At 36.0% G+C, this 25969-nt stretch overlaps 1 protein-coding gene across 12 annotated transcripts in view; it reads left to right on the forward strand.

Moving 5' to 3' along the window:
- Window positions 1-25969, forward strand: part of EXOC6 (exocyst complex component 6) — a 316918-nt gene that overhangs the window by 202038 nt on the left and 88911 nt on the right. For 11 of the 12 annotated variants that reach the window (XM_053207218.1, XM_015061898.3, XM_053207222.1 and 8 more), the window contains 4 exons: window positions 2391-2496; window positions 6477-6586; window positions 16497-16608; window positions 17175-17309. In XM_053207218.1, coding sequence (XP_053063193.1) covers window positions 2391-2496; window positions 6477-6586; window positions 16497-16608; window positions 17175-17309 — 463 coding nt within the window. Of the gene's footprint in view, window positions 1-2390; window positions 2497-6476; window positions 6587-16496; window positions 16609-17174; window positions 17310-21811; window positions 21901-25969 lie in introns of all 12 variants that reach the window. The other variant, XR_008292111.1, reaches the window with a different exon arrangement.

Below are 25969 nucleotides of genomic sequence, written 5' to 3' on the forward strand. Positions count from 1 at the left end.
CTTAATGCCAATCACCCATTTACCTCGCCCCCATCAACCCTCAGTTTGTTCTCTGTATTTAAGAGTCTTATGGTTTGCCTCCCTCTCTGTTTTTATCTTATTTTTCCTTCCCTTCCCCTATGATCATCTGCTAAGTTTCTCATATTCCACGTGTGAGTGAAATCATCTGTCTTTCTATGACCGACTTACTTTGCTTAGCATAATACCCTCCAGTTACATCCACATTGTTGCAAATGGCAAGATGTCATTCTTTTCAGAGAGAGAAAAGGAGAGAGAGAGAGAGAACTGGGGAGGGGCAGAGAGAGAGAGGCAGAGAGAGAGAATCCCAAGTAGGCCCCTCACTGTCAGCACTGAACCCGATTCAAGACTCAGTCTCACCAATTATGAGAATGTGACCCAAGCCGAAATCAAGAGTCAGATGCTTCATTGACTAAGCCACCAGGCGCCTCTAGCCAAACAGAGTCTTATTCCTCCCCCACCCGGAACAGAGTTTTATTGTAACTATTTTGTGCACCATCAGGATTTACAAACTTCTGCCTTTATTTCCAGCCTCATCAAGGCTCCAGACCCCATTTATCAATGAGATACCAGTCATCCAGTCAAAATCATATCCTCTTGTATTCCATACTTCAGCAAATGTCTCTAATGAGGTGCCATATACATCATTTGTCCATTTGCCCTGTTTGGAAATTACAGATTCATCCAGAATATACCTTCCCTCATAATTTTCATTTAGTTTTTAAATCCTATGTATATATTTTGTTTCTTAAACCTCTTCTTTTTGCCACCTCCTTTCTGTCCCCACTAGGACAGCTTTAATTCAGATCCTCATCACCTTTAATCTAGATTATTCTTCAGTCTTTCTCACTGGCCTCTGTGTTCATTATTGTCCTCCCGATTTATCCTCCACATAATGGACATACCACATTTCTCTGCCTAAAACCTGTTAATGGTACTCCAGTGCCTACAGGATAAAATCTGGATGACTCTGTTTGTCCCCCTGCCCGGCCTCATGTACACCGTATCTCTTGTGTACTTTACGCTCTAGTAGTACTGCACTACCTATGGTTTTACTCACTCCCACACTCATACTTTTTTACCCCTTATGCTTTTGCTTGTTATGTTCCATCTTTCTGAAATGCTGTTCTTCTATAATCTCATTAGAAGTATTTCTTTTTTCAAAAAAAAAAACAAGGAATTATTTCTTTTTTCATCTTGAAGGGCCCTACAGAGCCCATGGCTTCTCTATAAAACTTTCCACGAGATCATCTCCCACCTACTCTGATAAACTTAATCATTTATTCCTTTGTGCTATTTCTGAAACTTGCACCCCTTTTATTATGTATAACGCATTATTATAAACATAATTTGTTTTCATGTCTGTATCTCCTCTGTTAGGTTGAAAACAAAGATCTTGTTTTTATCTTCATGAATTAGGGAATTTTCATCACAATTACTCCAGCTCCTGGCACACAATAAGTGCTCAATAAATATTAGTCAAGCTGAATTATTGGTTAAAAGAAAGTTGATGATTGGACAGCAGGTATATTTGGACAGTCTGGGTTATGCTATAGTAACAAAAATGCCCACTATCTCAGCAGGTGGGTACAGACATTTTATTTCTCACCCAGAAGTCCCTACTGGGTCTAGTAGTCCTAGATCCAGGCTGTTTGCATTTGTGTTTACACATTCTTGACATGTAGTATTCCCTATTACCACGGGAAAGAGAGTCACACAGTCAGCTCATAAATGCTTTGGACCTGAAGCAACACCTGTCACTTCCACTCTCAACCCAGTGGCCAAAACTAGTGATATGTCTCTGCCTGTTTGTGTGGGGGCTGTGTGAGCACATGGAGAGCATAGGGATATTGTGTGAGTAGTAATCATATTGCCTTACTAAATATAAAAGGTCCTTTTGTAAATACAGCATTTTGAAAAGACTAAATCAAAGGCACTGTTTACATCTTCGGGGCACTTAACGATCTAGTTGAGAAGAGAGAGAGAGAAAAGACTTACAATTTGAGAATTGTCCCTATCAAGAAATACAACTGTAATACTCATCTTATGGCTTTGTTTTAGTTGTAGATAATGAGTTTGTTCAGACTGTGCATCTTAAGAATTGTTCTAGAGTAAAAAACTAAAACTGAGGTGCTGAGAGGATGTAAAACAAGTGGAAGGAAGAGATTGCATATGAATTTTGAGGGACAAGATTTATTTGGTATTGAATTTTAGAATTCTGGATGAGTAGGCAGTGTTTTCCTATTTCAACTTTTAACTGACTAACGAAAATGCTTTTGTAGTAATTGGTTTATAAAAAAAGTATTGTTCTCTATCACTTCAGTGATACATTTTCAATATTATATTTTCAAGTCTCTCTTCTTTCTCAACAGGGACATTTTTGAAGAAGATAATTATAGCCCCATCCCTATTGTTAATGAAGAAGAATATAAAGTAGTCATCAGTAAATTTCCCTTTCAAGATCCAGACCTTGAAAAGGTATAAGCTAGTTTTTAATTTAAGATTTCTCTGAAACAAATTCATGAATAGCTATTGCTATATAATATTAACCTGACGTTGTGAGAGTGGCTTCTTTTCAGGCTTTTGTTGTTATTGTGTTATCTGAGAAACTCAGTTATGTTCTGTTGACTGTTAAAGATTATGTTACTACTTCTATTCTACTACTACTACTACTGCTGCTGCTGTTTTTGTGAAGTTAAGAAGGGATTTTCCTGGGGATACTAGGAGCAGTTGTCCCAAATGTTAGGTGAATTCCCAGGACAGGTATTAGTAACGTTATATAGATTCCAAATTAGATAAAGTAAATGTCAAGTAGATTATAGGAATAAGAATATTCTAGGGAAAGAGAGGAGAATTGATCTGAAATGTTCATCATTGTGGAAGATCTTGTTTTATGTTTTCTTTTCTAGAAATACACTTCTGCAAAAAGTTTATCTTGGTTAAATAGGGTTGTATGAAGGCAGTTGCCACCTGTAGATTTTTTTCCTGAAATGGGAATATGTATTTTTAGAGTCAAGATATGTTAACAAAAGACAGGATAGAGAAAGGAAAGAGACCAGCACATAGAGTATTGTGGGAATACACATGATTGCATATGTGTGATCATCCATACACATCAGCACACACATGAACCTATCTAGTATCTCTGGGTAGAATCTGATCTCCCAGGAAAATAGCATCATCTTTCCTGTTATTGTCACTTTTATTCTTGTTTTTTTTCTCTTTACTTTTCTTTGTTATTTTCTAACTCTTTATAATTTAGTCGTTTTCTGTGTTTTTATTTCTTCACAGTGAACAAGAGTGAATTCTCAGTGAATGTGTGAACTCTGACTAAATTTTTGTTATTTTTTATGTATGTATAAACTAGACATGTTATGTATAATAGTCACTAAATATAGGACCAAGTAATTAAATGCATAGCTTTTAGATTATAGCCAAGACTGCCATTGTATATACATAATAGTTGTATTTTAATGAACACAAAAGACCAGAATATTCTGCATGTTGTGGCTTGGTTTTATTTTGTTTTAGTTACTGGTAATAAGTTTGTTCAGGGTGTAGCATCTATATAAAGAACATTGGATTTGGTCCAGGTTCACATGCCAGCTCTGCCTATAGCTTGTGGGCAGATGTCTTACCTTATTTAGGCATTTGTGCCACATCTGTCAAATGAGAATGTCGAACTAAATAATCTCTAATGTCCTTTCTAATTACACTAAGTCATTCTAAATAGGTTTATAGTTAAAAGGAAGTTTGACTTTGCTTGTAGGGTGCTTCCAAAACATGCAGTATCTCTTAGGATTAAGCTCATTACGAGTTATATTCATTGCTTCATGTGTTACTTATTGAAGAGAAGAACTAATGTTAAAATAAAAACCACTTGGAAGATTTAAATCTGCAAACTGAAAAAACTCATAAAATTATTTAGTAACATTCTCTTGGTTGTGTGTTTATATATTCAATTTTTTCCTAATTTGAGTATAATTTTCATTTAAAACTATTAGAAAAGATGTAAAACTGCCTCTCAAATAACTTGAATTGTGTTTTAGTGTATATTATAGGTGAGCAAGAAGTAAGACTGAACATATATGCAAAGATCTGTCTTTTTGCAGATAACTATGCTAATTTGATAAGAACTCTTTGGCTAAAAGAAGAACTTATTTATATTCTGTCTTTAATGTCATTAAAATGGTTCTTAAAGCTGAAATGCCTTTTAAATAGTATTGGGTTCATTATTCTGTAAAGCATAATTTGGAGGTGAATTAGCACTTACATTATCATCAGGTGATTTTAAAGAATACCAACTTTTTGGTTGGTTTTTGTAGTACTCCTGATTGAGTCTCTAAATTTGGAAAGATTGAACCTACCAGTTTTGGAGAGACACTGCTGTATATGACTGTTTCACCAGCAGCCAGTTGTAAGTTTCCTTCTGCTAGAGGTACCTAAGAATACTTCGTTCATTCAGATGTTGATCATTCATCTACTAGACATTGTGCTATTTGGTAGTTTTTCAGTCTCTGCTGTCAAAGAGCTTATAGTCAAGTGAGGGATAAACATGAAATTACAATTCACAGAATTTGGCAGTCCTTAAGATAGAGGAAGCAGCATGCAGAAAGGCTCTAGTTCTGTAGTATAAAATGCAAGGTTGATAAAAGTACAAGAGATGAAGATCAAGAAATGAAGATGAAGAAGTGGAAAGGACCAGACTATTCTAGAGCTTATAAACAGTGGTAGAGAGTTCAGCCTTTATCTTGAGGGCTATTGAGAAGTCACAACAAGGTTTTAACCACTAAAAACATAATCTGATTTGTGCTTTAGAAAGATCTCTTTGGCCAATGTGTGGCAAATGGATTAGATAAGAGTAAGACTAGTGGCTGGGAGGCCAGCTAGGGAATTGTTGCTGTTATCTTGGTAAGAGAGATTGGTGACCTGAGTGGGAGTTATGGCCATGGAATTTGATTTAAGATATGTTTAGGAGTGGGGACCAACAGAAGTTGGTAATTATTTGCATATGAGGGATGATGAAGATAGAGGGGTCAGGTATGATAGCCAAGTTTCTGCCTTAAAGAGTAGTAGCATTTACTAAGATAGGAAATACCAGAGGAGCAGATTTAGAAGGAAAGGATGGTAATTGCACTATTGGATCTACTGAATATGTCCCAAATGTCACAGCCTAATGGAAGTGTCCAAGTGGCAGTTAGATATATGGATTTGGACTTCAGGAGAGTTAGCCTCGAGTAACAGATTTGGGAGATATTGGTGCTTGCATGGTGATTGAAGTCATGATATTAGGCAACATCATCCAAGGACAGTATGTGTAGTAAGAAGAGAAGACGTGTGGTGCAGGGCACGTGTGTGGCTCAGTTGGTTAAGTGTCTGACTTTTGATTTCAGCTTAGGTCATGATCTCACAGGTCTTGAGTTAGCTCCACATTGGGCTCTGTGCTGACAGTGTGGAGCCTGCTTGAGATTCTCTTCCTCTCCCTCTCTGCTCTTCCTGTGTGCGCTCTCTCTCAAACCAAACAAAAAAAAAAAAAGAGAGAGAGAGAGAGAAGATGTGGGCTAGAACCCTAAGGCACAGCAATAATTAAGAGATGGCTAGACTAGGAAGAGCTACCGGGAAGGTAGACAAATAAGGAAAATCAATGTGGGGCATGGATGCCAAGGAAGGAGAGATCATTTAAGAATCAGGAGGGAACTGTGTCAGATATTTCAGATAAATCAGGTAACGTGAAAGCTGGCAAAGTCTGTTGGATTTAACATCTGTGGGGTCACTAGTCACCTTGGTGAGAATACTTTCACTGGTTAACTACGTTGCAACAAATGTGAAGATGGAAGTATAAATTAGAATTCATTAAGTGTAAATAGGAGCTTTTGGTAGAAATCTTGGAGAGAATTTACCTTTTGGAGACTGAGAATTTGCTAATAAATTTTGGCTGATAAAGCACTTTATCCAGAAGGTACCATGTAAACCATTGGCTGCACTGCTGTAAGGTATTACAGGAATTATGGAATGAAATAGATACCTTGTTGGTGTCAAGCCTTCACTGAACATGAGTGAGAGGAGTCTTAGAATTGATGATACTGAGCCAGGAAGATGGCCCATAACTTTCATGGCCAACCTGACTCTTGTATTATGAATGCAAAGCAACAGACAGCTAGACCTCTTCTGCAGGATGTTTCTCATCAGAACATACAGTGGTATTGATATGTACTTTCTCTGCTTCTTAGAAGTCTGATAATTGGATTTAAGAAACAGGTAAATTGCCACTATTTTCTCAGAAATATTTTAGTTTTCTTTAAAATCTCAAACATAATTAGAAATGTAACAGTAGACTTTGAGATGCAGTCATTTCCTATTCAAATGTGAAAGCAATTTAATTTTTACATTTTCAGGTGATTAGAATATCTTTTTCTAAAATTTCAAAAACAATATCAACTTTGTTTTTCTTTCTACAGCAATCTTTCCCAAAGAAATTTCCCATGTCTCAGTCAGTGCCTCATATTTACATTCAAGTTAAAGAATTTATTTATGCTAGCCTTAAATTTTCAGAGTCACTACACCGGAGGTAAGTTTACTAATAAACGTGTCTTCATCATAGCTGTTTTTGTGAAATAGTAACACTTGATTTGCAGGCCTTGATTCTTTAATGGGTTATCATCTCATTGGAAAAGCTTGCATATTTTAGCGACATTGGAGTTAAGTTGCTATAAATTTGATGTTATATATTTTTTTATTTTTTTATTTTTTTTAATATATGAAATTTATTGTCAAATTGGTTTCCATACAACACCCAGTGCTCATCCCAAAAGGTGCCCTCCTCAATACCCATCACCCACCCTCCCCTCCCTCCCACCCCCCATCAACCCTCAGTTTGTTCTCAGTTTTTAACAGTCTCTTATGCTTTGGCTCTCTCCCACTCTAACCTCTTTTTTTTTTTTTTCTTTTTCCTTCCCCTCCCCCATGGGTTTCTGTTAAGTTTCTCAGGATCCACATAAGAGTGAAACCATATGGTATCTGTCTTTCTCTGTATGGCTTATTTCACTTAGCATCACACTCTCCAGTTCCATCCACGTTGCTACAAAAGGCCATATTTCATTTTTTCTCATTGCCACGTAGTATTCCATTGTGTATATAAACCACAATTTCTTTATCCATTCATCCGTTGATGGACATTTAGGCTCTTTCCATAATTTGGCTATTGTTGAGAGTGCTGCTATAAACATTGGGGTACAAGTGCCCCTATGCATCAGTACTCCTGTATCCCTTGGATAAATTCCTAGCAGTGCTATTGCTGGGTCATAGGGTAGGTCTATTTTTAATTTTCTGAGGAACCTCCACACTGCTTTCCAGAGCGGCTACACCAATTTGCATTCCCACCAACAGTGCAAGAGGGTTCCCATTTCTCCACATCCTCTCCAGCATCTATAGTCTCCTGATTTGTTCATTTTGGCCACTGTGACTGGAGTGAGGTGATATCTGAGTGTGGTTTTGATTTGTATTTCCCTGATAAGGAGCGATGTTGAACATCTTTTCATGTGCCTGTTGGCCATCCGGATGTCTTCTTTAGAGAAGTGTCTATTCATGTTTTCTGCCCATTTCTTCACTGGGTTATTTGTTTTTCGGGTGTGGAGTTTGGTGAGCTCTTTATAGATTTTGGATACTAGCCCTTTGTCCGATATGTCATTTGCAAATATCTTTTCCCATTCCGTTGGTTGCCTTTTAGTTTTGTTGGTTGTTTCCTTTGCTGTGCAGAAGCTTTTTATCTTCATAAGGTCCCAGTAATTCACTTTTGCTTTTAATTCCCTTGCCTTTGGGGATGTGTCGAGTAAGAGATTGCTACGGCTGAGGTCAGAGAGGTCTTTTCCTGCTTTCTCCTCTAAGGTTTTGATGGTTTCCTGTCTCACATTCAGATCCTTTATCCATTTTGAGTTTATTTTTGTGAATGGTGTGAGAAAGTGGTCTAGTTTCAATCTTCTGCATGTTGCTGTCCAGTTCTCCCGGCACCATTTGTTAAAGAGACTGTCTTTTTTCCATTGGATGTTCTTTCCTGCTTTGTCAAAGATGAGTTGGCCATACGTTTGTGGGTCTAGTTCTGGGGTTTCTATTCTATTCCATTGGTCTATGTGTCTGTTTTTGTGCCAATACCATGCTGTCTTGATGATTACAGCTTTGTAGTAGAGGCTAAAGTCTGGGATTGTGATGCCTCCTGCTTTGGTCTTCTTCTTCAAAATTACTTTGGCTATTCGGGGCCTTTTGTGGTTCCATATGAATTTTAGGATTGCTTGTTCTAGTTTCGAGAAGAATGCTGGTGCAATTTTGATTGGGATTGCATTGAATGTGTAGATAGCTTTGGGTAGTATTGACATTTTGACAATATTTATTCTTCCAATCCATGAGCAGGGAATGTCTTTCCATTTCTTTATATCTTCTTCAATTACCTTCATAAGCTTTCTATAGTTTTCAGCATACAGATCTTTTACATCTTTGGTTAGATTTATTCCTAGGTATTTTATGCTTCTTGGTGCAATTGTGAATGGGATCTGTTTCTTTATTTGTCTTTCTGTTGCTTCATTGTTAGTGTATAAGAATGCAACTGATTTCTGTACATTGATTTTGTATCCTGCAACTTTGCTGAATTCATGTATCAGTTCTAGCAGACTTTTTGTGGAGTCTATCGGATTTTCCATGTATAATATCATGTCATCTACAAAAAGCGAAAGCTTGACTTCATCTTTGCCAATTTTGATGCCTTTGATTTCCTTTTGTTGTCTGATTGCTGATGCTAGAACTTCCAGCACTATGTTAAACAACAGCGGTGAGAGTGGGCATCCCTGTCGTGTTCCTGATCTCAGGGAAAAAGCTCTCAGTTTTTCCCCGTTGAGGATGATGTTAGCTGTGAGCTTTTCATAAATGGCTTTTATGATCTTTAAGTATGTTCCTTCTATCCCGACTTTCTCAAGGGTTTTTATTAAGAAAGGGTGCTGGATTTTGTCAAAGGCCTTTTCTGCATCGATTGACAGGATCATATGGTTCTTCTCTTTTTTTTTTGTTAATGTGATGTATCACGTTGATTGATTTGCGAATGTTGAACCAGCCCTGCATCCCAGGAATGAATCCCACTTGGTCATGGTGAATAATTCTTTTTATATGCCGTTGAATTCGATTTGCTAGTATCTTATTGAGAATTTTTGCATCCATATTCATCAGGGATATTGGCCTGTAGTTCTCATATTTTTTTATTTTTTATAATGTAGATCTTCAAACTCATAAAAATAGAGATAATAGGATATGAAACTCCTGAGTTCTCAGCATCTGTAGCAATAATAAACATTTTGCCATATTGTCTAACTTTTTTTGCCGAAGTACTTTAAAGCAAATTCCAGAAATAATGACACTTTACCTCTAGAAACAGTATGTTTTTCTAAAACAAAATAAAGACATTTCATTATTCAGCTTTCATACTTAAAATTAACACTATTCCATTCCCTAGTCCATATCACTATTTTCTCAATTGTCCCCAGGATGTCTTTTTACTGTTGGTATGTTTGTTTGTGAATAACAATTTGATACTGTTACTCCTTTAAAAAACTTTTTATTAAGTTGAAAAATTTTAATTCCAGTATAGTTAACATACAGTGTTATATTAGTTTCAGGTGTACCATATAGGTGATTCAACAATTCTACACGTTACTCAGTGCTCATCATGATAAGTGTACTCTTAACCCCCTCTGCCTATTTCACATATCCTTCCCACCCCCCTTCACCTCCCCTCTGGGAACTATCAGTTCTTTTTTTTTCCCTTTGCTGGTTTGTTTTTTTCTTAAATTCCGCATATGAGTGAAATCATATGGTATTTTTCCTTTTCAACTGACTTATTTCACTTAGCATTATACTCTATAGCTTCATCCATGTCGTGGCAAATGTCAAGATTTCATTCTTTTTTTTATGGCTGAATAATATTGTTTTATATATATACCACATCTTCTTTATGCATTCATCTGTCAGTGGACACGTGGGCTGCTACAGTTGGTATGTTTGAATCATGGTCCAAATAAGGCTCATACCTTGGATTTGCTGTTAAGTTTGTTTATAAATATTCCTTTTTTTTCCCTTTTTCTTTAGTTGTTTAGATCTTATGTTTTTTAGTTTTTCTATTGCTAAGGTAGCAGTAGCTAAACAATATCCCTCCTTTATGTCATTCCCTTGTCAAAAAGATGATATTCTCAATAGTTTTATTTTTCCTTAATTAGGTTTAAAATGAGGATTCAAACAAAATCCATAGAAGTAAAGAAGGTTGTAGCAAATTGGTATCATACTCAGTAATGGAGAGCACCACAACAACTGTTGGTAGCTGTAGCCAACTTGAATTTAGACTAGAGAATGTCATTTATCTGGTGTGATGAAAGCAATACCCTACATTTATGGAGATGGGAAATGTGATATTATCCTTGTTTTGCTGATAAGGAAACTGAAGCTCAGGGAGGCTACATCACCGAGAATGACCCAGCTAGTTAGTTTGAGAGCTGGGATGAAGGAGCAGGCCTTAAGACTCCCATATCAGAGAAAGTGTCTGGCATATAAGGAATAATCAGTTAATATTAGAAGAACATTAATCTTTATGCCACACCTTGTTCCAGCTACCTAGATGGACCATGCATTATAGTCACTCACATACTTCTAATTGTGAATACACTCTGGAGGAGAGAGTGGTGATGCTGGCTTTATAGTCTCCCTTTCTGAATTCCATTCTTAATTTGTATATGGGATAGCAGGAAATACCCTTCAGTGTGAAATTCTTCTGAATTTTAAGTCATAAGAAAGGCATGAAGACAGTTCAGGTATAATATTTATTTTCCAAGTTGAAACAGAACAATGACAGCTGTTTTTATTGTATTGTATTGTATTGTATTGTATTGTATTGTATTGTATTGTACATGTCTCTTATTGTAAGCTACCATGATTTTGGATTTAAGGAGCACATAAATAAATGGAAGAAGAAATGTGTGCCATGCCAGGGTAAAAGAGTTTTCTGATCTTAGGTCTTACACTGCTTCTTCCTTGTGAATAAAGATGGTTTAAAAGGTTTCTTAATTTTTGTTCCTGAATAACATCTGAGTTTGAGAGGAAAGGAAGAGAAAGGAAGATAAATACCTAATGCATGGCATCTGCCATGCTATGTGTTTCTCACAAGCCAGTGATTGTCAGAACTTAGTCCCCGGACCAGCAGCATTAGCATCACATGGGAAATTGTTAGAAATGCCACCTTAGACCTACTGAAGTAAAAACTTTGAGGGTGGGGCCCTGGGTTTTACCAAGTTGTCTGGGTAATTCTGATGCATTCTGAACTTTCAGAACCACTGCTTTAAGCTTCATAATACTCTACCACCTCTTATACAAGAGTCTCTAAAGGCATATTTTAAAGACATTAGCTTTTAACCTCAGTCATAAAACTCACTAAAGATACTGTGTTCCCTATACGGCACAACACAATACACACCATATAATCTAGCATTTGAAAACTGATGGATATATATGAATATTAACTGAAGATAAATAACAAATGATTATGATGGTAGTTTTCAATTGCGGTAGTTTTCAATTGCGGAGCTCAAAAGGTCTGAGAACCACCAATAATTTATGCCTGTCTTGTTTTTTATTTAATACTTCAAATTTCTGATTTGGATAGAGGCAGTATAATGCAGTGGTTAAGAATATAAACTTCAGACTTAGGCCTTAGTTTAATCTTGATGGCGACACTCACCAGTTGTAGTAAGATGTTGGACAAGTTTCCTCATCTGCAAAATGAGTGAAATAATTCATAGGGTGGTTGCAAGAATTAAATGAGGTAATACAGGTGTATAAAGCACTTGGTATACTGCCTGGCATATGATAGGCACATAGGTACTTCAGAGAGGATGGGATACTGTAATATTAGAAGTGAGACTGGAACTTGGAGTGTTAATACTTTATTTTGTAAGCATCAGGGAATTGTTGAAGAATTCTTAAGTAAGGAATGACGTTACTAGAGTTATATTCTAGAAAGTTTACTCTGACCTTAATGTGGATAATACGTTAGAGGGGGATAAAAAAAAAATAGTCATGTTGAACTGGTGAAGGCAGTGGTTCAAGAAGAGAGATGAAGAAAGACTGAAATAGGATCAATGGCAAGGAAGAAGGAGGAACATAAGGAGCCTGATATTACCTGTGCTTGTGAATAATTAGATGAAGAAGTTAAGGGAAGTTAACAATTTGATTACCTGTAGGTGAAGCTCTCAAACAGTTTCTGGTTATAGTTAGTCATCTTTGGAAACAATGATGCACGTATTCATCTGTTCTTTCGAGGTAAACATATGCAAGTGAAAGGGAGAAACAAGAAGTATGTCTTTAAAACTCATCCTACAGGAGTGCCTGGGTGGCTCAGTCGGTTAAGTAGCTGACTTCAGCTCAGGTCATGATCTCACAGTTCGTGGGTTCAAGCCCTGGATCAGGCTCTGTGCTGACAGCTCGGGGCCTGGAGCCTGCTTCGGTTTCTGTGTCTCCCTCTCTCTCTGCCCCTTCCCTGCTCGCACTCTGTCTCTCTCTCAGAAATAAACATTAAAAAATGTATATATATAATATATATATAATATATATTATATATTATAAATATTACATATGTATATATAAGTATTATATATGTATATATAATATATATTAGATATAAATATCATATATTTATATCTAATATATTATGTATATGAATATTATATATGTATATCTAATATATATTACATATATAAATATATATGTATATCTAATATATATTACGTATATAAATATATATATCTAATATATATTATGTATATAAATATTATATATATATAAGCAAAAAAAAAGTCATCCAACTTGGCTCAAGTGTTCTATTTGAGACTTATTCTTTTAAAAAAAATTTTAACGTTTATTCATTTTTGAGAGAAAGACAGAGTGCGAGCAGGGGAGGGGCAGAGAGAGAGGGAGACAGAATCTGAAACAGGCTTCAGGCTCTGAGCTGTCAGCACAGAGCCCCACGTGGGGCTCAAACTCGTGAACCATGAGATCATGACCTGAGCCAAAGTTAGATGCCCAACTGACTGAGCCACCCAGGCGCCTCTATTTGAGAATTATTCTTGAAGTTGCAGTCTTGAATCTATAATACTGGTTCCCCTCATCTTTTACTTTAAATGTAGAGTACTTTAACATTTTTTTAAATTGGTAGTGTATACAATTTGCATGGTCCTAACTCATACTTTTTATTATCTAATCTAAATGCTGGTTATTGACTGTAGAAAGTAGAGAAATTTAGAATTAACTTTTGTTTTATTTATAGAGGAGAGACATTGGCTGTCTAATTGTTATTTGATTCTTTATTGCATTTAGAACACCAAAGATAAAAGTCATTAGTTGTAATATATTATGTATAATTTTCCCTAAAGCCTTCCTCATGACTGACTAGAACTAGAATTGCCACCTCAGTTCTGACTTTTTCAGTATGTGAATGCCTAGCTTTCTAGAAAGTCAATGTTGTGGACTAATGCTACAGCAGAAAAGAATGTCAATTTTTCCCTCATCTTTTTAATTTTTTTTTTTACATTTATTTAGTTTTCTGAGAGAGAGAGAGAGAGAGGCAGGGAGGGGCAGAGAGAGAAGGAGACACAGAATTCAAAACAGGCTCCAGGCTCTGAGCCAGCTGTCAGTATAGAGCCCGATGTGGGGCTCGAACCCATGAACCAGGAGATCATGACCCTAGCCGAAGTCAGACGCTTAAACAACTGAGCCACCCAGGCACCCCAGCCAGACTCTATCTTTGATAAAATATTTGTTACTTTTGTTAGTTCAATATCTAGTCATTCTAATGAACTATGATCATAAGTTATTTATTCAACAAGACTTATCTTTGAACTTTTAAAAATTATGCTTTATTAAATACATTAGCTATTTTCATTTTGCTTATGAGAGAATCAACAGTTCAGAGACAGATGCAGCATAGTTACTTTAAAAATATGTAAATCTGAATTTAGATTATCAGCTTTCTGACATATTTTTATTTTAAAAATTTGTATCTGTGACCTGAAATTGAGCTATTAGAGTTCCTTTGTTTTTTTATTTATCATTAAAAAGTTATGGGAAAAATCACTTTCTGGATTTAAAGCTCTTTTATTATGTTTAAATAGATTTTGGAGTTAGATTTTTAGAACCAGAAGATGCTTTAGAGCTTTGTAGTACAAATGTTTGGCTTTCTTTTTATATCTGAATAAAAGTAGGACTGGAGAAAGAAATGACTTCATGAAGAGACTTCAAAGTCTCAACTATTTAGTTGCAGAGGAAACATCTGGACCTAATATGATCTTTAAGAAATTTCAGTTTGCAGAAGAGGTTAAGCTATAAAAAATTTTAGGAGATTTATTATAATTAAGATTTAATTACCATGAATTTTTTTTAAAAGGTAGTACAAAAGAGTACAGCTTATAGGCTCAAAGGACAAGGAGTTACGAAAAAAAATTCTCAATTGGGATAAAAATGTAATGGAGGCAGTACTGGTCATTGTCAGGTAAATCTTGTTGGTACAAATAGGACATAGGTGCTGATAGGTTTTCTTTCTCTACTTTTATGCAAGAAAAAAGTATGCATTGACTCAGCGTTCAAGGAAGTTCAGGGAATTGAAACAAAGGGCATTATCTATCCTGAGTATTTCAGGATATTTCATCTGGGAAGTATGCTTTTCAGGGTGTCTTTAAGCATAATTTGAGAGTGTTAGAAAAGAAACCAGAGGAGTGGGCAACCACCTCTTTTTATCAGGGTGAGTACATTGATTGTTCTAGGACACTGTTGGTAGATTAGAAAGTGTTTTCTGTTTGAGAGTTTTGATGCCAAGAAACCCTGAAGCCCCACTGGGAGTATGTCTGGGAAGTCTTGATTTTAGTTGTAAAGAATCAGAGAAATATTCTTTTTAGGTCTCCCAGAATTAGGGTTAGCAGGTATTGAAAAGAGTGCCTGCATTAAAAACATTGGAGTAGTAGTGAGAAGCACGTATATTTTGTCAAATCTTGCTCTATTTGCAGTTAAAAAATAAACTAGTAAATGTTTGTGCTTCAGGAGTAATGTTTTAATAAAATAAAAAGGATGCTAAAATTTTAGTCTATGTTTAATGCAGTGGTTATCAGCTGGGGTAGTTTTGCCCTCCAGGGTACATTTGGCACTGTCTAGAGACATTTGGGGCTGTCCCAACTAGGGAAAAGGGTGGTACTTGCATCTAGTGGGTAGAGGCCAGGGATGCTGCTTCAAAGCCCAGGACAGCCAAAGAATTATCTTGCCTAAAATGTTAATAGTGCTAAGACTGAGAAAACTTGGTGTAAAGACAGTTTAACTGTTTTGATAACAAAGCTATATATATCCATATATATGTGAAGAAGTCATTATTTACTTAAATTGAAGGCCTAGAAAATAAAAAGCTTGTTAGTGCTAGCCTAGGAGTTTTTAAGATGTTAAGGAATATTGTAGAGGTTTTTTTTCTTTATACCAAATTAAACTTAGTGTATGTAATTATGTTTATTTCTTTGAATCGTAAAAAAAAAATCTCAATGGAAATGGATAGCTTAATTATATTAAAGTTAAATCTAGCAATTACCTATATCTAGAAAGAGCTCACGTCAATTTGCATTTTAAACATAATTTTACCGGTAGGGGCTCCTGGGTAGCTCAGTCAGTTGAGCGTCCAACTTCAGCTCAGGTTATGATCTCACAATTTGTGAGTTCAAGCCCTGCATTGGGCTCATTGCTGTCAACTCAGAGCCTGCTTCACTTTGGATCCTCTATTCTCCTTCCTTTCTGCCCTCCCCCACTCGTGCTCTTTTTCTCAAAAATAAATAAAACATTAAAAAAATAATAATTTTAGCTGTATTGTATTTGAAGTGCTTTTGAAAGTGTCCCATAGTGGAGTCATGATTTAAGAATAATTTTATTTCCTTAGACTAAGTACCCCATGGTTTTACTGTAGTGGTTACTGAATACATTTAAATTATGCCATAAATGGGGCACCTGGATCGCTCAGTTGGCTGAGCATCCGACTTCAACTCAGGTCTGATCTCATGGTTCATGAGTTGAAGCCCCGCGTTGGGCTCTGTGCTGACAGTTCAGAGCCTGGAGCCTCCTTCAGATTCTTCGTCTCCCTCTCTCTCTGACCCTCCCCCGCTTGTACACTGTGTGTGTATGTGTGTCTCTCTCTCAAAAATAAATAAAACATTTCAAAAAAAATTATGCCATAAATGAACATTCTATTTTATTGAAAATGTCCCTTTTGTGACAGAATTTAATTTTGGGATTTAATAAATATGAGTAACTTATTTAAAGATATGAAAGAATGAGGTGAGGGAAATTATTTTAGTAAACTGTGTTAAATTATTTAGGAAGCTAACCATACCTTTGTGAAAAGCTAAATAATAATCAATCTTTATTTTTAGCTCAACAGAAATAGATGATATGCTTAGAAAATCTACAAATCTGCTGCTGACCAGAACTTTGAGTAGCTGTTTACTGAACCTTATTAGAAAACCTCATATAGGTTTGACAGAGGTAAGTTAAAAAAAAAATACTAATAGCTAAATGTTTCGTTATATGCAAAAAGTTTTATGAACTATTGCTAAACATCATCCTGTAAAACTGGCTTTCTATTTTAAATTTATTAGTAGAAGTAGATTTGTTTTGTCAGTGTAAACTCAAACCATGTGAGGGGAAAAGGTATACATGGAGAATATGGTAGATGGTTGATGATGCTAGAACATACATGTAGATTTATGATTGCCAGACTTTACATGAAAAGTGAAAATACTCATTTTTTACTTGGTAAATGTATAAAATTTGGAAAAGTACTTTTAAGAGTTATTTTAAATCAATTGGCAGACTCTTGGTTATTTTTTTTTTAAGTGATAGCATTCATAGTATTTGCAGCAGGCTTTTGAAATCAGATAATCCCTTGTATCCTATAAAGCTATAATTGTACAGAAATGGCACAATTGCTGGAAGTAAGAATCCATTTTAAAAAACCAAATGAAAAAAAATAGTAAAAATAAAAATAAAAAACCAAATGATTTTGTGTACATGTAACCTGCATCTCACCAGACATACTTTGTATTTTCCAGCTGGTGCAGATCATCATCAACACAACACACCTGGAACAAGCTTGCAGGTACCTGGAGGACTTTATAACTAACATCACAAACATTTCTCAAGAGACTGTTCATACCACAAGACTTTATGGACTTTCTACTTTTAAGGTATGTAAAACCCCGACCAAAAAGTTTTTATTTCCATCACTCTAAGCAAACTTTTAAAAATCAAAGACAATTTTTATTATGTACTTGATTCCATTATATTCCAAACATTGAAAATTAGAGATATTCACTGTCAACAAAAAGTACATAAATGTCAGTTCCCTTTTGGCATTTTAAACATCTTCACTAAAATGGAGAAAAATATATTGATTTCCTAAAGCTGTATTACATTTTGTTCATGTTTTGAAGACTTTTACAGTATTACTGAATCAGCCTAACTGGATTTCCATTAATATCTCACAGTTCCATAATTAATTTTGTATGTAATGTATATACATATGTGTTTGGAAATTAAAAATGTGGGATGAATTAGGTAAGTGTTAAATTGGCTTTACACTCTTTGTTGTCTCTGATATGAAGAAAAATAAATATTTTTGTATTTACAAACCTTGTTACATGTTACTGAATTCCTACATTTTTCTGAATGGAAAGATTTCTGTTTGTATAATACTGTAGGATGTCCCAAAAGATTAATTAATGGTTTTTTTTTTAATTTTTTTATGTTTGTTTATTTTTGATAGAGGGAGATGGAGCAATAGCGGGGGAGGGACAGAGAGAGAGAGAGACACAGAATCTGAAACAGGCTCCAGGCTCTGAGCTGTCAGCACAGAGCCTGACCTGGGGCTCAAACTCACAAACCGTGAGATCATGACCTGAGCTGAAGCCGGACGCTCAACTGACTGAGCCACCCAGATGCCCCTAATTAATGGTTTTTTTAAGCAGAATGGAAGATTAAATAATTTCATTAATTTGTTTTATCAACTATTTTATAATTTTATTGATTTGGGGTCATATACATGAGATACTGGCATAGTCTAGTAATATAAACTTTTTCATTGAATAGTTTATTAAACTAATACAAACTATTTCCTGGTCTCTTATCTTTGTTTATTTATTGTTTTAATTTTTTCATGTTTATTTCTTAGAGAGAGAGACAGCATGTGAGTGGGGGAAGGGCAGAGAGACAGAGAGAGAGACACACACACAGAATCTGAAGCAGGCTCCAGGCTCTGGACTGTCAGCACAGACACCCTGACACATGAACTGTGAGATCGTGACCTGAGCAGAAGTTGGACACTTAACTGACTGAGGCATCCAGGCGACCCTGATCTCTTTATTTATTTATTATTATTTTTAAAAATATTTATTTATTTTTGAAAAAGAGAGTGCTAGCAGGAAAGAGGGGTGGGGGAAACACAGAATCCAAGCAGGCTTCAGGCTCTGAGCTGTCAGCACAGAGCCCCATGTGGGACTCAAACTCACGAACTGTGAGATCATGAGCTGAGCTAAAGTCAGACACTTAACCAACTGAGCCACCCAGGCACCCCTCTTCTCTTTAAAATAGGCTGGCTGGGGCACCTAGGTGGCTCAGTCTGTTGAGCGGCCGACTTCGGCTCAGGTCATGATCTCACACTTCATGAGTTCCAGCACCGTGTCAGGCTCTGGAGCCTGCTTCGAATTCTGTGCCTCCCTCTCTCTCTGCCCCACCCACTTGCATTCTATCTGTCTCTCTCAAAAATAAATAAACATTAAAAAAAATTAAGAAAAAATAGGCTGGCTAGTTTAACCTCATAGCCCTTTCTAAGTTTCTTATTAAAGAGTTCTTATGTTTCGACTCTTGCTGTATTATAAATTACCCATATATGCTAACTAACTTGGATGTAAATTTAAAAAAATTAAATTAAAAAAATAAATTACCCAGCTTGTCTCCTAAAATTATAGTACAGCCATTTACATTTAAAAAAATTCAGTATTCTTGTATTTAGAAATAACTAATGTTAACTGTAACCACACTTTGAAAATGTGAAGTCTAGAAATGACTCGTCACTCCTAAAATTATCTGGCTCGTCCCCAAATCTTATGTTTTTCTGGTGATTTTGAGCTCATATAGTCATCCTGATACATAAGGCACAAATGCAGATGATGTCTGAGTGAGTAGATAAAATTAGTTACTAAAACTGAACAGAAACTGGACAAAACAGGCATTCATTTATGCAGATAGTATAGTACAGTAATTAAGGGCATATACTCTGGAGTTAGACAGTTGTGTGACTTTGGGCATATTCTTTAATTACAATGTTTCCTGGGGTTTTTTTTCTGTAAAATTTGAGTAGTAAGGTGTTACCTACCTCATACAATTATTATGAAGTTTAAAGGGTATATTTAGCACAGTGCCATTTGTTGTACATCATCTGTGCTCTGAGTACTCTATTAGGTGCTGAGAATATAAAAATGTATCCCTGCCCTCGATAAGCTCATAAGAGAAAAAACTATAAAAAGACACTTGACAATATGGTGTGATAAGTACCATAGTATGGGAAGAAAGTCCACAAGTTTTTGTGCATTTTTCTAATCCAAAGACAAATTCTTTTCTTTTATATTAGATTTTACACAATCTTTCTTCTTTTTCATTTTTGCTCTCTGTCCTTATGTCCATGTGTTACTCATACACTGTCAAGAAGAGATTTACTAAGACTGGAATTGTAAGCATCTTAACTGTTAACATTAAATTTAACAGGCTGACTCTGTACTTTCATTAAAACATGAACTGCCTTGACATCTGGTATAACTAGGGATCTTCAAGCAAATTTTCTTGTCAGTTATAAGTCAAATAACTAAAGATACTGGAACACGATGCTTTTGGATTAAGGGATCTTGGAACTGTACTTTCAAAATCTGCCTGTTGGGAGGAAGTGTTTAGAAATGTTAGTTCTGGTTCATCATTTCAGTGGTCCCTTAAGTTACAGGTATTTAGTTGAAATTACAACTCCTATAGAATACTCCTTGGATTTTCTTGGAAATCAGGAAATCAATTGCAGCTCCACAAATGTAGAGCATCCTTGTTTTTTTGTTTGTTTTTTATTTTCACACGGAACTCAGGAAACCTTTTCTGTTTTATGATATGAGAATAAGAGCTGTTGTCATTTCTACCTTTTGCCTGTTTCAAGAGGACTCTGACTTAAACTCTGATACGAGGAAGCAATTCAATAGTGAGAATTATTAAATCAATAATCAAGTGAATTATTGGATGAGATAGGGGGAATTTCCATTCCTAGGGAATAGTCACTCTGTTGCCTCTTTCACAGAGCTGATTAAAGTGTACAGTCTTGATTACAGACATTAGCATGAATTGCTTAGTTAACCTCTTAGCCGAATTCTTTTCAGTCCAGTGACCCTAGCAAATATATTCCTATTTAGTTGCCTAATGATTATGGAAATAAGCACCTAACAACTCTTACCCACATCCCCATGTTTCCCCTCCAAAAAGCACAGATGCACACACAAAGTGTTTGATTTTTACCATATTTGCTTACTTTATGAAATATTACATAAACTCTCTTGTTAGCATGCCTTTCATTTTGCTAAATCTGTGAGTGATACAAAAGAGATTAAGTAAGTAGTTCCTGCCCTCAAGCAGTACCTCAGCTGTTTGAAATTAACCTGGACCCACACTGAGAGCTACTTTAAGACTTCTGCCTGAAAAGATTTGCATCAGAATGGAGGGGAAAAATGGGAATACCATTACCTTTTTAATCTGTATAGTAGAGAAATGGCCTTGTTCTTTTTCTCTGGCATCAGAGCTCTTTAACTTTTGCTCTAGGGAGTTTTTCCATCCCGCCACTCTAAAGAGGCCTGGCGGTGATGTCAACTGTAAATGCCTGGAAGGAGTATGCTTCTGATTCTTTTTCTAATTTGCCTTTTTAAAATCTGTGGTTGACTGTAGCAGAGTATTTTTAGAATTATGGTTAAAGTGACAGTGGTAAATTGTTTTTGATTAAAAAAAACAATTTTTCTCCAACAATTTGATTGGAGAAAGACAGATAGGAAAATACAGAGAACCACAGTTTAACGGAGCAGAAACTTCCCTAGGAACCAGTATTGGGTTAGGAAACCTGAACTGTAATTGACAAATTGCTGGAGGTTCAATGTGGACAAGTCACGGAGTTAAAACTCCAGGGGGACCCAATCATAGTGGGGCTCACACTTTTGTGAGTTGTACCTCCTGGAGCTCTACCAAGTTCTCCCACTGAGGACCGAAGAATAATCTTCTTGTGCTTTCAGCAGGGGGAGGAAAAAGGATCCATTTTGAAATAGACCAGACCATTCTGTTCCTTAAGTATTCTATTCTTCTTCAGACCTAACCTCAAAAGAAACTATGTACCAGTGCCTGAACTACTGGGGTTTAATCAGAGCCTAACCAAATTGGGGGAAGGGAAGTACACAGCTCCAGCCTGCTCTAGCCATCCTGTCCCACCTAAGGGGTAGAAATGAGAAGCACTTGTAAAGTTTACAGCCAAGGGGCAAAGCTTACTTAAAGACTGGGACCCAGTCAACTACACTTAAAAATTTTTTAAAAGCAAACCTGTTACCTTTATCATAACTATAGAACACTTCCTCTCCCCTCACACCTTACAACCATATTACTTAAGTCCTGTTTATTGCAGTTCCTTTCACCCAGTACATCATGTCCAGCTATCAAGAAAAAGTGCGCATGGAAGACTAAAAGGCAAAAAGCACAGTTTGAAGAGCTAGAGTAAGTATTGGAACCAGTTTCAGATATGTCAGGGATATTGGAATTATCAGATGAATAATCTATTTAAAAACTATGATTAATATGCTAAGGGCTTTAATGGATAACGTAGACAATATAAAAGAACAGATGGATAATGTAAGCAGAGAGCTGGAAAATCTAAGAAACAAAAAGAAATATTAGAGATCAAAAGCAACATAACAAATGAAAAATGCCTTTGATGCACTCATTAGTAGACACAGCTGAGGAAAGAATCTCTGAGCTTGGGAATATGTCACTAGAAACTTGTAAAACAGAAAGTCAAAGAGAAAGAAATACTGAAAAAAATTAAACAGAATATTCAAGAATTGTGGGATGACTACAGAAGCTCTAACATAAACACAATGGGAATATTAGAAGAAGAAAAAGAGAGAAAGGGTCAAAATATGTCAAGCAAAAACTGATAGAACATCAAGGAGAAATGAATGAGTATGCGGCCACTGTTATAGTTGGAGACTTCAACATCCCTCCATCAGAAATGGACAGATCCAGCAAACAAAATCAGTAAGGACATAGTTGAACTCCATAACACCATCAATCACATGGATATAATCGACATCTATAGACTACTTCATTGAACAACAGCAGAATATACATTCTTCTCAAGCTCACATGAGACATTCACAAGACAACCATATTCTAGGCCATAAAACACACCTTAACAAATTTGAAAGAATAGAAATCATACAGTGTCTGCTCTCAGACCACAGTGGAATTAAATAAGAAACAATAACAGAAAGCTAAGCTGGAAAATCCCCAAATATTTGGAGATTAAACAACACACTTCTAAATAACATGTGAGTCAAGGAAGAAAGGGACAGTCAAGGATTATTAACAACTCTGTGTCCACAGCTTTCATAACCTAGATGAAATGAACCAATTTCTTGAAAGACACAATCTGCTAAAACTCACACAAGAAGAAATAGAGAATCTGAATAGGTCTGTATTTATGAAAGAAATTGAATCAATGATTAATAACGTTCCAAAACAGGAAGAGTGCCAGGCCCAGATGGGTTTACTGATGAATTCTACCAAACATTTAAGGAAAAAATTATACCAGTTCTCTATAATCTCTTTCACATAGGAGCAGAGGGAATACTTCAAATTCGTTCTGTGAGGCCAGCATTACCCTAATACCAAAACCAGACAAAGACATTACAAGAAAAAGAAACTGCAGACTACTATCTCTTGTGAGCATAGGTGCAAAAGTCCTCAACACAATATCATCACATTGAATCCAACAATTTATAAAAGGAATTCTATATCATGACCAAGTGGGATTTATCCCATACGTGCAAAGCTACCTCAACATTTAAAAACCAGTTAATACACGAATAAATCACAGGGATAAAAATACAGCATAGGGAATATAGCCAGTGGTATTGTAGTAGCATTGTATGGTGACAGATGGTAGCCATACTCTGGTGAACATAGCATAATATATAAGCTTGTCAAATCACTGTTATACCCCTGAAATTAATGTAACATTGTTTGTCAACTACAATAAAAAGTTGTTTAAAACCAGCTGATATAATCCATCACATCAGCAAGCTAAAGAAAAATTATCATATCAATAGATGCAGAAAAAGTATTTGACAAAATTCAACACCCATTCATGAGAAAAACTCTCAGTAAACTAGGAATAGAGAAGAACTTCTCTTAACTTGATAAAGAATACAAAATCCTACAGCTAACATTATACTTAATGGTGAGAAATTTGAAGCTTTCCCACTAAGGAACAAGGCAAGGATGTTCCCTCTCACCATTCCTTTTCAACATCATATGGGAGTCCTACTTAGTTCAGTAGGACAAGAAAAGGAACAGCATGTTTTTTTGGAGCACCTGGGAGGCTCAGTCAGTTAGGCATCCGACTGGCTCAGGTCATGATCTCATGGTTGACCGCTCATGCTGTCAGCACAGAGCCCACTTTGGATCTTCTGTCCTCCTCCCTCCTGCCCCTTCCCTACTAGCGTGTGCTCTCCCTCTCAAAAAAAAAAAAAAAGATTTCTGACCTATATGCAGGCCATTTTTGGTGCCCAGAACACTTACAATAGTAACATCAAAGATCACATAACAAATAGAATAGTAATGAGAAAGTTTTAAATATTGGGAGAATTATCATCATGTGACAGAATGAGCAAATGCTGTTGGAAAATGGTGTGGTTAGACTTAGCTTGATGCAGGGTTGTCACAAACCTTCAATTTGTAAAAATTGCAGTATTTGCGAAGTGCAAAAAATGAAGTATGCATATATCACCCTTTTCTGCATATCGCTGGAAGCGAAATGGCCGAATAAGGAATTAGGTTTTTCTAGGACAGACTACTTTGATGAGGAATAAGAAATGAAAGATTTTATCCTGTCTAAGCTAAGAGTTTAGATAATAAGGCTTTTATTGTATCCCCAAACACGTTCTTATGAACAAAGTGATAATTGCTTGGAAGTTTTTTCTAAACTTATACATAGTTTTAGCCTGGCAGGCTATATTAAATGATGTTTACTGAGCAAAACTATATTTCTGTCGTACTGTGCTAGCTGCTGAATTGGGATGGTTCTTAACCACTAGAATTTGTTAATTTAAAAGGGCAAATAACTACAAAAAATAATTATAGTGTATATATAATAAGTAGATAAATTTGGTCCTGTAGACATATTTGATTTGGTTTTGTAGAGTTGTGAATTTGAATACCTTTGGATGAGATTCCTGCTTTATAATCATCCTGCCTGCCACAGTCACCTTGCCTGACATTTTCATTCATGTTACCTGCCTGGATCTTGAAGACATTTGCAATCAGAAGAGATGAGGGAAGGCAGGAACTGGTATAAACCCATTCACAGAGGGGCCCCTGGGTGGCTCAGTTGGTTAAGTGTCCGACTTCGATTCAGGTCACCATCTCGCGGTTTGTGGGATCAAGCCTGACATCAGGCTTTGCACTGGCTCCGTGGAGCCTGCTTAGGATTCTGTCTCCTCTCTCTCTGCCCCTCCCCTGCACCTGCTTTCTCTCTCTCTCTCTCTCTCTCTCTCTCTCTCTCTCTCTCAGTAAATAAACTTAAAAAGGAAAACCATTCACAGAAACTAGAAAGCTCAAGATCAGAAAGTTCAAAGATACTGAACTTAAAATACAGTGACTCAGAAGAATGAATGTAAAATTATATTTATTCGTTTTATGTTAATAAGCATGCATAGTTTATTTAAAACTTGGCTTTGGTTTCATTGTGTTTTGAATGTTTATTCTGGGGGAAAATATAATTTATTCTAGAAGCAGTCAGGATCAGTTTCCTTAAATTTCTGTTTTCAGCTTCTTTATCCCTCATCTGGGCCATAGCTTTCTGTGCAAAGGTTACTCTAAGAAATTCTTTGGATTTGCTCCATGGAAATTGTTTTGGCATAATTAACTATAACTCCTACAGTAACCTGTACTTCTAAGGGAATATACAGTATACTGTTTGTGACTTGCTGACTTTAGAACTATGAGATTATGAATCCCTGGTTTATTCTTTATGTTGACTGTGTTCTTTTATGAAGACAAATTTTTAAAGATTTCCAGAACTTTATGAAAACTTGAGGTCTTCTAATTAATGTAAGTTTTCCTTGGCTTTTTATATTTGACTTCTTAGTCAGTTATGGAGCAGATCTTAAGCTTTTTTTAACCCAGGGTGTTATTTATCAAGTGGAGGTATATGATTTGCATGAGTATAAGGTACAATATACATCCTAAAATCAACAACTTTTGTTTTTTAATCATATTAATATAGTATGATGAAAAAAATCTGGTGAAAAGTAGCCATTTCACTAAATTAATTTGAAGTATATAAGCAAGCAATCATTTTTTGTTTTTCGATTGATTTTAGGTGCCAAATATGAAAATTAAAAAATTTTCCCTGATTATCACACTGACATCCAAAATATCTAAATAGGGGCGCCTGGGTGGCTCAGTTGGTTAAGCAGGTGACTTTAGTTCAGGTCATGATCTCACGGTTTGTGGGTTTGAGCCCTGCATGGGGTTCTGTGCTGACAGCTCAGAGCCTGGAGCC

The sequence above is a fragment of the Acinonyx jubatus genome, chromosome D2 (genome assembly GCF_027475565.1).
Source record: "Acinonyx jubatus isolate Ajub_Pintada_27869175 chromosome D2, VMU_Ajub_asm_v1.0, whole genome shotgun sequence".
Lineage (NCBI taxonomy): Eukaryota > Metazoa > Chordata > Mammalia > Carnivora > Felidae > Acinonyx > Acinonyx jubatus.